Source organism: Musca autumnalis, unplaced genomic scaffold (assembly GCF_047663935.1).
Source record: "Musca autumnalis isolate F117 unplaced genomic scaffold, ASM4766393v1 scaffold_5, whole genome shotgun sequence".
NCBI classification, from domain to species: domain Eukaryota; kingdom Metazoa; phylum Arthropoda; class Insecta; order Diptera; family Muscidae; genus Musca; species Musca autumnalis.
The window spans coordinates 49,879,372-49,894,840 of NW_027412088.1; the positions used below are offsets into that span (position 1 = coordinate 49,879,372).

Consider the following 15,469-nt stretch of genomic DNA (forward strand, 5'->3'; position numbering starts at 1 on the left):
CTGATTTTCGGTATTTTGAAGTTCGTGGCATCAATATCCCGCCGAAATGGCTGAAGTTTGATATTTGGTGGTGGAGGGTATAAAAAGTTTGGCCCGGCCAAATTTTAATGTTATGATATTGCTTCAGTGGAGATCTCGATCTAAGAATACTTAATTTCATGAATTTATTTCATTGAAATCGCTCTAGGGTGGACCGGGACTTTATTTTCTTCGTGGTATTGCCTCTGCTAGCAAAGCCGACTAGTACTTTTTTATTGACAATAATTTTGTCTCTAGCGTTTTTATTGGCCAGAAAACCTCCACACAGAAAATTTTCATAAAACTATTGCGCCCGTCCTGAGGTATTTTATATCCGACCTACAGTCTGTTCCAGAATCCATTTTGTTAAAAAAATCTTACCGAGCTATATAAACATAAGAAGCAGCGCTCTAAATCTTCACTCGTTTGAGAGCCCACTGACAACACTGAAATCATTACGATGCACTTTGGATCATTTGAAATATTTTAAAAACAATTGAGTCCAAAATGACTCGGCAATTCCCCCCACTTAGCCAAAATAGATTTCTTGTTTAATACAATAAAGTTAACATTCGTATCATTCGATTCTTTTATCAGCAGCTGTTGTTTTTTTTTCATATCAAAAGCTTTTACTTATTTTGTCTAAGAGTAAAAAGCTTTTTTGCCCCCAATGGGGGTATCGGTAGGTACTCTTAAAACTAAAATGTAAATATTGAACAAAAGAAACCTGTTAGTCGATTGCGAGCAGGCGATCACAACAAGTGGGGTCGTACGGTGGAGCGCGTGTTAAGTGGCTGTGTGTGTGTGAACTATTTATTATATTTTTACGTTATTATTTAAAAACAAAATAAAAAATCATGATCAACAATAAAATTGAAATTCCCAAAACTGTCAATCCTGATTTGGCTATCGAACGTAAAAATGCCAGTTTTAATCCCGATGAAATGGCCGCTTTCTTTTGGGGTCGTCAGGAAATCGTTCAAATGAAACGCATGATTGGTAAGTGGGGTTACACAAAGATAGATCACAACAACAACAAATGTATTAATTATGAAACTTTGAGAATTGTAATTAATGAATGAATTGGGAGCGTGCGAGAGAGAGAGTGCATGTTTTGTTTGTTTGCATAAGTGCTTGTTTTTTTTTTTTTTGAAGAGAGTGAATTTTGTGGACCTGTGTAATTGGGGCCCCGCAGAAGACTTGGCGAACGCCTTATCTCTTAATGTAAATGACCTGTCACAAGAAAATACAAAATAGTTAATTTGTTTTTGTTTTCATTGTGAATGGGGGAATTGTTATTTTCTGCAGTAAATTTCTATTAATTATCGTATAAAATGTTTTATCTATACTAGTGATTTTCGAGTTGTTTTTGTACTTTAGTTTTTATACAAAATCTCCGACTAAAGTTCAAAATGTCATTTTCATTATTGGGTGCAATATTGCATTTACGTAGTTGATGTATTTACAGCACGAGTCTAGTAGTATTGTCTATTTTAACACCGGAAATGATTATAAGAGTTCAAAGTCAATCCGATTAAATAAACACCGCAAGATTTGTCACCTTTAGTAATGGTTGTTATACCGAACTGATAGGCACAAGAAGAATACTGCATGCCTTTTTTTGCACAAACTCGCCAGCAGAGGCATGCAACAGGACAGTGTGATCGCTTGAGATTTTAAAATGTATTCCCAACAAGTAATAAGGTATCAGTAGGCGTTGCACAAAAAAAAAAAACAAACAACATTGTTCCACAACATCCCCGATTCATATTTAGCTCAATGATATGGGACCTACTGTTTATCGCCGAGTCCGAACAGAGTGTCTAAGGCACCACTTGTAGAGAAGTTGTCCAAGGCTGAAATACTCAGAAAATGTCGCCAACATTACAGAGGGGTATTTTGCCACCGTTGAAAAATGTTTGATGTTGCTTGGCCGAGGAATCAAACCCCCGACCTTCTGCGTGCAAGGCGGGCGTGCATACCATTGCACCACGGTGACACCCAGTAGGCGTTGCACAGTGGACAAAACAATCAGATCTTGCGTGCAGAATCTCAAAATCGATGTTTTATTGTATGTATATCCATAATTATGGTACGAATAGTTATAGATTGGTATTTTTAATTCATTTATTGATATATTTGATTAACTTGTATTTCTTATATACATATTTTTATACCCTACACCACTATGTGGTAAGGGGTATTATGTGTTAGTGCATTTGTATGTAACATACAAAAGGAAGCGAGATAGACCCATAGTTCCTTCTAGGGATATACATAGAATCACTTTCTGAGTCGATTTATGCATGTCCGTCCGTCCGTTCGCAACATACAGGTCGGATTTGTTGACCGATTCCGCTGAAAATTGGGGAATACCATTTTTTTAGCCGTCGGAAGATCAAGTTCGAAGATGATGATTAAGGATCTTAGCCGCATTTGTTGCCCAAACCAGCTGAAATTTTACATTTGAGGTTCCCAATGGGCGCGAAATTGCTCCACTAAAAATTGTCAAGATAGGTCCACGGTTCGGTATAGTCCCCATATAACGATACCTCCCGATTTAAGGTATTTTAGGGATCTTAGCCACATTTTTTGCTTGAACTAGCTGAAATTTTACATATGTGGTTCCCAGTGGCCACGAAATTTCGCCACTGAAAAATTGTTAAGATAGGTCCATGTTTTTTTGTAGCCCCCATATAACGGTACCTCCCGATTTTAGGTATTTTAACGATTTTCCCCAAATATGGCTCCAATTTGCCATTTGGAGTTTAATGAGTTCAAAAAATTTACTTTAATGTTGGTTTTGGGTTATTAAAAAACTTCTGTATACTAATTATTCCATTTTTACATATTTCGACTGGTGTAGGGTATTACATAGTCGGCCCCGCCCGACTTTGGTCTTTTCCTACTGGTTTTTGTATAACTCCTATATGACGGTACCTCCCGATTTTGGAAATTTTGATGATTTTAGCATCATTATCAAACTGAAATGACTGGAAATTGGGCATTTAGTCTTCGTTGATGGTATAAAATATTCCGACAGATAATTGTCGGTATAGGTCCACTTTTTGATATAGCCCCCATAGGACGGTACGGTCCGATTTTAGTAATTTTGAAGATTTTAGCCGCAATATTCAACTGAAATGGCTGAAAATTAACATTTAGGTTTCATTGTTGGTATCAAATTTTCCGACAGAAAATATTCGGTGGAGGTCTACTTTTCGATATAGCCTACATAGAACGATACCGCCCGATTTTCGATATTTTTCAAATTTTACCCATATAATCCAACCGAAATGGCTGATATCTGATTGGAATATATATTATTTATGGAGAAGAGCATAATTAGAGTTCAAAATCACCCCATTCCGCACTTTTTAGTAATGATAACTTGTATTTAACAGTTTATTTGGAGAGGCATCACTGCATTAATTTGCACCCATATCGTGGGAACAGAAAACTGAACTTTTCATTTTGTATTTTCTTATCTATTATACTGTTATCAAATCCAAGTGATAGATATCTGATCATATTTATCAAAGTTTTTTACATAATCGTATTTTTTAATTTTTTTAACCAACTTTAAAAAATCTTCCTTCCCAAAATCTAAGCGGAACTCGATGGATTTCCATACTAAACCCATATTTTAATCAAAGAAATTACAAAAAATGGGCCTTACATTTATTTAGCCCGAAACATCTACATTAAAATAATTTAACCCATAAGTTAAAACTTACTTACTTACTTAGCTGGTCCATTACAGAACATTTGTTCCATAGACCGGAGTAAGAAAAGATCTTCAATGTGGCTCGAATTTATACGCCTTTTTAGCGGGTTCATCATCGCTCATTTTTATGATATGGCCTAGCCAACTCAATCGTTGCATCTCGATATGTTTAACTATAATGATGTCGTTGTATAGCAGATACAGCTCGTGGTTCATACGACGTCGATATTCACCGTCAATGCAGATTGGTCCTTAGATCTTTCGAAGAATTTTTCTCTCAAACACGCCAAGCACGTTTGCCTCTCGTATAACCTTTTCCAGCAGGATGTTGAAGAGATCACACGAAAGGCTGTCTCCTTTCCTGAAACCTCTTTTGGTACAAAACTCTTCGGAGAGGTTCTTTCCTATTTTAACTGAAGATCTTGTGTCAGTTAGAGTCATTTTACAAAGCCGAATGAGCTTTGCGGGGATATCAAATTCAGACATTCAGTTAAAACTATTTCATTTAATTAAATTCCATTATGGTATATCAATAATATAAAAGATTCCACAATAATATATTCACAGAACGCACACGTCTATCGCAGTTCTACAGCTAAACAAGTAAAAAGTCGTTAAGTTCGTTAGGTGGAACAATTTTTCGACTACGGATACTCAAAATGACTTATGTAATCTAATCCAAAAAATACGTTCAGTAAGGTGCAAGGTAGCACCTACGGGACTATATCAAAGTGTGTAATACCCTCAAAATACGGAAAATCGGGAGGTACGGTTGACAATTTTATTGAAAAATTTTGTGAACACGGTTGACGTCTTTTAGTAAAGATGTTTAGTGACCACTGAAAACTTCAAATGTCAATTTTTGGCGGAAATTTTAGCTAAAATCCTTAAAATACGGAAAATCTGGAGGTACCGTTATGTGGGGGCTATACCAAAACATTTACATATTTTGACGATTTTTGGTGTAGAAGTTTCCTCAAAATACCGAAAATCGGGATGCATCGTTATATGGGCATATACCAAACCATGGACCTATGTTAAGGATTTTTGGTGGAGAAGTTTCGTGACAACTGAGGCCCTCAAATGTTAAATTAAAACTAGTTCGGTTAAACATTGTAGCTAATATACCTAAAATACCGACAATCGGGAGGTAACGTTATATGGGGGCTATACCAAAACATGGACCTATATTGATTTCTGGTGGGGAAGGTTCGTGATCACTAAGAACGTCAAATGCCAGTTTAAAATTGTAGCTAAAATTCTCAAAATACCGAAAATCGAGAAGTACCGTTATATGGGGGCTATACCAAAATATAGACCTATGCCCATAATTTTCGGAATGTAAATTTGTTGATCACTAGGGATACTAAATGTCAAATTATAGCTAATTCGGTTTGAAAATGTGGCTAAAAACGCCAAAATAACTGAAATCGGGGGCACCGTTATATGGGGGCTATACTAAAATGTAGACCGATATAGCCCAACATCGAACTTCACCTGCCTGCAAACAAAAGACGGATCTTTCCAAAATTTCAGTGTCCTATCTACACTTTTGTGGATCCTAGAGTGATTACCATAGACGGACAGACAGACGGGCATGCATGAATCGAGTCAGAATTTTACCCTGATCAAGAATATGTATATAAACTTTATAGGGTCGCAAATGATTATTTCAATGTGTTACAAACGGACCAACAAACTTAATACACCCTCCATACTATGGTGGAGGGTATAAAAAGTCATCGTTAAAATTGCAAAAATATATACATATTTTAAATGTACCGTTATTCCGTTCTGACTAATTATTTGTAATTATTATATATGCCGTTAAATCATGGTGGAATAATAAGGTGTAACGACAAAAACAGCTGATCTTCATAATAATTGTTCCACAAACATCCCAGTCGGGACAGGGGAGTCTTCTCTCATATCAATGAGTGCACCCCGATTCATATTAGCTCAATGATATGGGACCTACTGTTTATCGCCGAGTCCGAACGGAGTGTCTAAGACACCACTTGTAGAGAAGTTGTACAAGGCTGAAATACTCAGAAAATATCGCCAACATTACTGAGGGGTATTTTGCCACCGTTAAAAAGTGTTTGATGTTGACTGGCCGGGGAATCGAACCGACGACCTTCAGCGTGCAAGGCGGGTGTGCATACCATTGCACCACGGTGGCACCCAAGCTGATCTTCATACCAGTTGTCAAAATGCATTATTGTGAATAAAATCACATACAAAATGTAAACATGATTTGATGTAACACCTTCTTATTCCACCATGCGTTAAATACAGTCAACACTCTAGTTCAATACTGTACTAACGTTTCATAGTTTCTTTCAAGTTTTTTTTTGATTTTCTGCACGGCAGATTAATATTTTTCCCATTGTGCGTTGCCAACAGAGATATACCCTCAGAAGGTACCTTACTTCAGCCTTTATAGAAGGTACCTGAAGGAATAGATCGACATTAGGGAGACCTAAAAATCAAAATTTCTTTTTCTTTGGATATCCTACCCCCCACCAAAATATTTTCCATTTGATCCATTCTAATTTGTATGGAACCAAAGGCGCCACAATTATATAATCAGCTTGGCCTTGTCGCCATTTACCGCCAGACCTAACTAACCTTCTTAAACGTATCAGTTTCTTTTACTGATCGACCCATGCTGTCAATATCGTTAGCATAAGCATGTAACATGTGGCAATTGGTGTAAATTGTGTCATTTCTTTGGACGTTTGCATCTCATATAGCCTTTTAAAGCAGAATGTTGAAAATATCACACGAAAGGCTGTCTTTTGGTTGGAAACCTCTTCTGGTACCGAACTGTTCGGAAAAGTTCTTTCCTATTTTAACTAAGGACCGGGTATCAGTTAAAGTCATCATACAAAACCGAATGACATCTGTCATCTGTCGGGGCTGTCGAAAACTGTCCTATAAACAACAAAAGGATGGCAAGTATCGGTCTACATCTCTTGGAGTCTTTTCCAGGATTTGCCGCTGAATAAATATCTGAAGTCGGTTTGGTATGACCCAATTATTGTATATTATAGAGCTAATATTTTCATACCACGCTGCTGCCGCATAGCTTACCACAGTCTTACACAGCCCTATAGTACTGTAAGAGTTCAAAAAAGAGTTTTAGTCAGCACCTCAAGTGTTGCGGGCCAGAGACTTGAGGACCATTTTCCTACTTCTCATCTTGTTGCAAAAAGCAGTGTCCTGTGCAGACGAACACCTAATATTTTGAGGTAGTTAGTTGTCGAAATCTGGACACCATCGAACAATATATTCGAGAGGAGCCTATTTACTATGGTTCAGGTGATGAATAGTGTGACAGTAGATTTACCTGTCAATATATTTATAATATTCAGATGGAAAAACTGCACTCAGTCAGCTATGAAGGTACGAGTATTTAACCTATCACATATGCATGTCTTCGATAATAGACTCGACGTCAACAGTTCCGGATATATCAGCAAGCCTTGCGGAACATTCTCTTTCACTCTAAAAGTCTCGACTTATTATTTCTGAAATCCAACAAGTAAAAAAGTATCAGTTGGCTTTTCCGACAGATATATACTCTCAGCCTATGTGAATTGAAACTCTCGTCTACGGACAGATCGAATGCATTTAGGGTCTTTAAGAATTTTGTGTCCCTTTTTGGAGTTTGAACTTGCCGACAAAAATGTGGATAAGGATTAAAGTTTAAAAGTTTTGGGGAGGAATGGACCGACATAATCCATTATGGAAGTGGATCTTATTTTGTCATTTCATTGGGTCATCGTATAACTTTTGGACCAGTATGCCAGGAAGCATCGAATTGTCAACAGAAAACATAATATCGCTGTAAACAGGACCACAACGAACAGCATCGGCATACCTTTCAGACAGACCCTAAACTGCACTTAGACACAAATGTTGAACTTTTGTGTGGGAGGTACCCTAAGGAGAGGGTAAGTTTAGAAGTTAAACTAAATTTGGACAAAATATTAGGAGGTCCAAAGTTAGGACCAAATTGGTTGCCCCGTTGAAGAGATATCATGCATACCATTTTAGTGACATTTTTTAAATATTGGGGGGAAGTACCGGAAGCTGTGGACGGATATTGCTCATCTTCGAACTGAAACTAACTTTGGACAAAATATGACGAAGGCCACTTTTTATACCAAATCGGTTGTTCAGTTCGAGAGTTATCGTGCTCTCCAGTCACTACATATGTTGCCACATGGGTTTTTTTAAACCTTCCGGGCTGTTTTCTCAAGAAGTATGAACTTGCCCCTGAAAAAACTTTTACCGTTGTAATTGAAGCAGCGAATGTGAGTTGCTTCAAAAAAAAAAAAAAAAACAAAGTTTTTAACCAATTTCTCGTTGGAGTCGAGCATGATAATCAATAAAGCGAGTGAAGAAGGAAAGTCGACGATTCGAACCCACACACCCACCACTATGTGACATGACATGTTTCACCTTTGGTAAAGGCTCCTCAGACATATCGGATGTGGTGCGGCTTCGCTGTCCTCGAACTTTTCTTCTTCCAAATGCATTTTGTTTTGTTTTTTACAACAACAATGGAGATTTTTGGCTCTGAACGCTGGGGTTTGGAGTCGAGCTTGATTATTAAGCTCGACTCCAACGAGAAATTAATTAAAAATTAATACAAAAAATGATCTTCGTCTAAAAAGGCAACATTTTCAAATAAAAAATAAAATCAGCGGTGCCAGGATGGGTATTGAACCCTCGTCCTTGAAAAACACAGGAAAAAAGTGTTGTCACGTGGACCAAATCGGTTACTCCCTTCAGGAGTTATTATTCGCACAAATTTTCCGAACATTTTGGAATGTTTGTGGGGGAGGTACCGGAAGGAGTGCACCGATACAACTTATCTTCGAACTTAAGCTAAGTTTGGACAAAATATTACGAAATCCACATTTTGGATCTAATCGGTTGATCCGTTCGAGAGTTATCGTGCCAGCCAGGCAGATGGACGGACATGTATAAATCAATTCCAAATTGTCTGAAACTGATGTCGTCTAAACATACTTGGGGTCTAAAACCATTATTTCGATGATGCACATTTAGGCGTATGTGTGTATATACCCTCGTTAGCATAAATTCTGAGGGTATAAAAACGACTGAAGTATACGCATATTGTTGATAATCTAACGTTTCAAACACGGTTGGCATGGTTGTCGGTATAGAAGGTCTTCGATAGCTCAGGAGCCACCATGACTGTTCGGTCGCAGAGGTTTAGTCCACGACAGATATGTTTGAATATGGCGTGTAATGTTGTTTGGTAACCAGGAAATAGCTTCTGATCATGGAGAGGGGTAGTGCCTCTAGAACAGCAATGGGCATCGAACCATATTCGCCAATAATTTATTATTGCCTTATGAAATTCAATTTTCATTTGCATGGACGATTTGTAGGGGCATTTAGGAACACTATTCGCTTTTTTTCTTTCTACAGTCATATGCTGAGGATATATGGTTGTCAAAAAGGCCGACTTATACCTTTCTTTTAAAATTAGTTAAATATATTTTACGTGATCAAAAAACATGCACTTTGACAAATTAATCGAAATTTGGTTTGGATGCAATAGTCTTTGACTTAGGTTTTTATCAGTTTTTGTTTTTTTGTTTATTTTTTCACAAACTCAAGGGGGGCATTGTGATAAGATTATCAAAAAAATGGAAAGTGCCGTTTTTAAAAATATATTTCCAATCTTTAAGTACACCACGATAAGATTTAAACTATGTATGTATTTGGACGCTATCATAAACAAGAGATTAGCCATACCTGGTGGCCTAAAATTAAATAACACCACTTTAATCTCATTTGAATTTTGAACTTAAAACGCACTCACAAAAAAAGCTTGACCATCGCTTAACATTGACATTAGAATTTGTATAGTAAGGAAGAGGAGAAACTTTTGTTGTTAGTTCCCCAACATTGATTTGCATATTATTTAAAAAAAAGAACTTTGGAGGTTTCAACACCAAATTGTAGATATGAAATAAATTTACATTTTCTATGTTCTTGTCCTTAACTACATTGCGGTATGTTTTGAAATATCAATGCCTAAACACATTTTGTTTATTAGATATTCTGCGTGACATGACGTATTTAGAATAGTACGATTATACGGGTATTGTTATAATCGATCGAAGTTACAAATGTTTTTATTCAGTTTCAAATTTGAAATGAATTTGTCAGCAACCTTTAAATGTGAGGAGATATATATACATATCTATATTTCGCCACCGTAATGACTCTAAGAACAATTTGACCCTAAAGTATAATTAACAAGTAAGAACGGCGTTAAGTTCGACTGGGCCGATTTTTATACCCTGCATGTCTTGCTCTGTTGTCGTGCATTTCTAAATACGGAACCCATACTGATGACCGACAACTGGATAGTTATTTCTCAAGCCTCAAGTGTCTTTGCTAAGGGCAAGAAAAGCGATATATAGGTCGATATATGGGTTGCGACTGTTGATGGAAATGTCTGGATGACGTCACATTTGTCAGACCAGGTGACACTGTGGTTATGACCGGCGAACTATGGCACTCTCCGCTAATTCCGTTATTGACCGTGCAAAACGTAGAGCTATCAATCTACACAACTAGAACTATACCTCTCTGGTCATTGCCGGGGACCGAATGCCACAACTCATGATGAACATTAAAGTCCCCAGGCGGTTATGACCTTCCAAAAGCTGTATAATGTTGAACATTTTAACACCTGATTGCTTCCAGGCGGCACCAGACCCAGTGAGATAGGTCTGTATTGAACAGACTGGTGCAATAGGAAAGCTGAACCCCCACATCCACTTCTGGTGTGATGATTCCTCTGAAATTAGGCCAATTAGATATCCCATGATTGATGAAAGTGCTTCGGTCAGAGGTAGTGAAATCGGGCGGTCTGTTGATGGAGATAATTATGGGGAGATTGTCTTTGACCCAAAAGAAACGACGTGTTGACAGGTGACCTCATTTGGGAGACCAGTTGACACGATGATTATGTCTGTTCGAACTATGACAATCTCTGGTAGGGGCGTCCTCATTGACCGTGCAAAACGTAGAGCTATGAATCTGCTCTGCAGCACTTTACCCCTCTGATCATTGCCGAGGACCGAATGCCTCAATTCATGATGAAGATTAAAGTCCTCCAAGACCTGACGGTTTTGTCCATCCAAAAACGGGCTAATGTTGGGCCTATAACTTGGAGTACTGCTATTTATCGGCTGGATGTATACGTTAAGCAGCCCTACCTCGGCAGTTCCACCAGTCATTTGAATTTGGCTCTAGCGAGTTAGGTCTGTATTGAACAGACTGGTGCAATTGGAACGCTAATCCCCCACCTCAGCTTCTGGTGCGATCTTTTCTCAGTAGGTCGTAACCACCACAAAGCTGTTAGATGCAGTTGTTGTTGAGCTTAATTACCGGCAGCGCCGCGACTTCGGACTCATAAAATCCACTATTTCCTCGATCTTACCTCGGAGTCCATTGTAATTAAATTGCAAAAGGGGTTGCATTTTCAGGGATTGGAACGGCAAAGGTTGGTGTTAAGTGCTGCATGTGCGGCTGCTGTTGGGGACTGTGGGGGTTTCCGTATTCTGATGACGACTCACTTGGAGCTGTGTTCACGCATCATGTAGCAGCATAGTTCCTGCCGTAGTCCCTCGGCAGTTCCACCTGTCATTAGAACCAGACTCAAGCGAGATAGGTCTGTATTGAACAGACTGGTGCAATTGGAACGTTAATCCCCCTCATCAGCTTCTGGTGCGATCCTTTCTCAGTAGGTTGTAACCATCACAAAGCTGTTAGATGCAGTTGTTGTTGAGCTTGGTTTCCTGCACCGCCGCGACTTCCGACTCATAAAATCGACTTTTTCCTCGATCTGACCTCGGAGTCCATTAAATTACAAAATAGCTTAAATAGCTTCGGCATCCTATATTAAATTGCAAAAAGGATGCATTTTCAGGGATTGGAACAGCAACGGTTGGTGTTAAGTGCTGCGTGTGCGGCCGCTGGGGTGACTGTGGGGGAGTCCCTTATTCTGATGACGACAACTCACTTGGAGCTGTGTTCCCGCAGAACGTAGCAACATAGTTCCTGCCGTAGTCCCTCACTTGGACGAGTCCAGAACAACCCCTGAGATGCACCCAATCCTGACATATATTGCATCTTACCGAAGTTTGAGTGACATCCATATTGAACCTGGGTTTTCCTCCCTCCCGGACCAAAAGAATCCGGAGCACAACTTCCGGGATACGCTGCTCCCAACACAGACAAAACGATACAATTACAAACATGTGCACACTAAGGGTGCAGTCCATGACCGGCACACGGCTGTTGTGTGGTTCCAGGTCAATCCGGTATCGAAGAAAAGTTAAAATTTGTAAATTAAATGTTAAATTTTTTCGGTTGAGTACAGTTTAAGACGTTTTGAAATCTTCACTGTGTGCTACTGAGAACAAGTTTATATCTTCCTGGATATGTCCGTGCTTCCTGAGACAATGGCTTGAAAGCCCTAAAAAAGCATATGGTCAGACAAATCGTTTAGAACAGGGGTGGATTTCAGGTCAGGGCTGCTGCTAAATAAATATTTCAGATAAATATTTCATATATATTTCATTTCACGATCAGCCTGTCCTTGGCTTCGCTTCGACTTTAAAGATTTTAATACTTACTTCGCTTTTTTATTTCCAGAGGATGAACTTTACAGCGATTTGGACGATCCCCTAGATCATGAATTTGCTTCCTATGAAGAAATGGCCTCATTGGCTGTGAAGCATGCCGTAAAGGCCACCAAGAAATTGAGAGCTATTCAGGAACGTATAAATCCCGGTGGTTCGGAAGTATATCCGTAAGTTAAATACTCAAAATTCGTCAACCTGTCAATTTTAATATTTCCATAATTTCTTTTCTGCAGAACTCTGATGGGTGGTCCAATGGGTGCTGCCTTGATGCCTGCTGGCAATCCCTTCGCTGTGCACATTGTTATGTTTACACGTGCCCTCAAGGGTCAAGGTACCCCCGAACAATATGAAAAGTTTGGACGTCGTGCTGATAACTGTGAAATTATTGGTACTTATGCCCAAACGGAATTGGGTCATGGTACTTTTTTGCGTGGTTTGGAGTCGCGGGCCGATTACGATCGTAAAACCCAGGAATTCATTTTGAATACACCCACATTGACCTCATACAAGTGGTGGCCTGGAGGCTGTAAGTGAAGACAAATAATTTGGAAGTTTTGTATTTGATAATGTTGTTTGTTCTCCTTCTTCTTTTGCAGTGGGTCAAACCTGTAACTATTGCATTTTCGTGGCCCAGTTGTTCATTGACAACGAACCCAAGGGTATTCAAATGTTTGTGGTCCAGGTGCGTGATGAAGAAACCCACAAACCTTTGCCCGGTGTTCATGTTGGTGAAATCGGCAAGAAGTTGGGCATGAATGGTGTCAACAATGGGTTCTTGGGCCTGAAGAATTACCGCGTGCCCCGCACCAATATGTTGATGAAGAATCAACAGGTCTTGCCTGATGGCACCTTTATTAAGAGTCCCGTATCTCAGCTGTCCTATTTCCCCATGGTATATGTTCGTTGCATGGTTGCCATTGGTAATGCCTTGATGTTGGCTCAAGCTGCCACCGTTGTCACGCGCTATTCATGTGTTAGACGTCAAAGTCCCATTGAGGAAGAGTAAGTAATGACGGAATTTTTATAATGGGAACTCTGTTAAACTTTTTTCAATTTCCCTTGCAGCCAACCTGAACCCAAAGTTTTGGAACATTTGACCCAACAAATGAAAGTTATTCCTGAAATTGCCACCGCCATTGCCTATCGCTTGGCCGCCGGCAATTTACACTTAATGTACAATGAAACCGCCGAAGCTATTAACCGCAAGGATTTTTCACGCCTTCCCGAATTGCATGCCTTGGCTTGTATCCTTAAGGTTTCGTGCTCATATGATTCCACTTATGGTATTGAACGTTTGCGTCAGGGTTGTGGTGGTCATGGCTATTTGACGGCTGCCAATTTGGGTAACCTGTTCGCCATAGCCACTGCTGCCTGTACCTATGAGGGTGAAAACTCCGTATTGTATCTACAAGTTGGCAAAATTCTCATGAAGGTTTGGTCTGATGTCCTGGAGGGTGCAAAATTGATGCCCACCATGGCCTATTTCACAGAATGCAACAATATGGGACGTTTCCCTCAGTGGACTGGTACCTGGGATTGTTTGGTGAAGGCCTTGCAATTTGCCTGTGTTGGGTAAGTTTACTAAAAATCAATAAAAAATAAATATGAATAAACCATTTCCTGTCGCTTTAGTGCCACCCGTGTTGCCCACAAGAGCTACTCGGCCCGCTTGAAGGAAGGTCAAAGTCAACCCGTGGCCGTTAACAACACTGCCTTGGAACTTACAAAGGCTGCCGAATTACATGGCCGTGTCTATGTTGCCTCCAACTTCTATGAGGAAGTCATAAATGGCCCAACCAAGAGCGAACGTTCACCCCAATTCCAAAAGGTTTTGGAAAATCTATTGGAATTGCATTTGATTCAAACCTTTTTCCGTCATTTGGGTGACATTTTGAGGGTAAGTCGTCAGAGATTTTGTAACCAATAAGTTTCTCAATTTTTTTTTTTTAATTTTTTAGTTTGTTCCCGTTACTGAAAATGAAATTTCTGCCCTACAAGTCCGTTTGGAAGAAGCCCTCAAGAAACTGCGTCCCGAAGCTGTGGCCATTACCGATGGTTTCGATTTCCACGATAAGGTATTGAGTTCTGCCTTGGGTTCCTATGACGGCAATGCCTATCATCGCCTGTTTGAAGCCGCCCTCAAACATCCATTGAACCAAAAAGATGTACCCGATTTCTTTGAAAAACACTTGAAGCCATTCATGAAGGAAAATGCCCAAAAGGCAAAGTTGTAAATATTTCGTCTAACTAATCGGAACATTCCCAATGTAAATATATCCTTGATCTGAAATTGGTGATACATAGCTTTAATTTAAGTTTTAACTTGTCTAAAGATTTTTGTTGTAAATTTTGTAATTTAATGGAATTTTATATGATTTTATATTGTGTGTAATAAATGTAAATTTTGTTTAATACGAAAAACTACTTTAAGGATAATTTTTATATCGTTCTTTTAGTTATTTATTTGGATTTCAACGAACTATGAGGGCTGATGCACAAAGTTTATCTAAGAAGAAGAAAGATCCACTTTTCAAATAAAAGCAAAATGTATTTTTTGACATCAAATATGCGTATTATCTGGCCTTACTGGAAGACCTTTGAGGTGCGCTCCACCTTCAGCCTATGCCAGTAAATTTATGAAAACTGTACCACAACCCAGCAAAAATAGTCATTACAAATTGCCCTACTTTCTAATCTAGACCACAATAACAATCTACCGGAAAAATGGTGAAACCTGTCGCATAAATTGGTGGGTGAATCTTTGATCATTCAGCTCAACTCGAAAAAGAGAGAAAGTAAAAAAGTATCTGTCGGCTTTGCTGACAGATATATACCTTCTGCCTATGTGAATTGAAACTATCATCTACCGACAGATTGGAAGTATTTAGGGTCTTTTCAGTATTTTGTGGCCTTTTTGGACATTTGAAATTGCTGACGAAAATGTGGATTTGGATTAAAGTTCAAAAGTGTTTGAAAAGAGGCACTTAAAGGAATGCACCGACATAGTCCATACCTTTTC

At 39.0% G+C, this 15,469-nt stretch overlaps 1 protein-coding gene across 1 annotated transcript; it reads left to right on the plus strand.

Annotated features, from left to right (window-relative positions):
• The first annotated feature begins 736 nt into the window (after positions 1-736).
• On the plus strand, positions 737-14,871 carry LOC141387745 (acyl-coenzyme A oxidase 1-like). The gene is made up of 7 exons (XM_073957879.1): positions 737-1,017; positions 12,461-12,617; positions 12,684-12,976; positions 13,047-13,452; positions 13,516-14,022; positions 14,083-14,347; positions 14,409-14,871. The coding sequence occupies exons 1-7, from the start codon at positions 876-878 to the stop codon at positions 14,682-14,684; spliced, it is 2,046 nt and encodes a 681-aa protein (XP_073813980.1). The 5' UTR covers positions 737-875; the 3' UTR covers positions 14,685-14,871.
• Positions 14,872-15,469: the final 598 nt, after the last annotated feature.

Coding starts and splice junctions, on each gene's coding strand:
- LOC141387745 (XM_073957879.1), top strand. CDS start 876: ATGATCAACAATAAAATTGAAATTCCCAAAACTGTCAATCCTGATTTG. Junction 12,618..12,683: donor GGTGGTTCGGAAGTATATCC/GTAAGTTAAATA, acceptor TCTTTTCTGCAG/AACTCTGATGGGTGGTCCAA. Junction 13,453..13,515: donor CAAAGTCCCATTGAGGAAGA/GTAAGTAATGAC, acceptor TTTCCCTTGCAG/CCAACCTGAACCCAAAGTTT.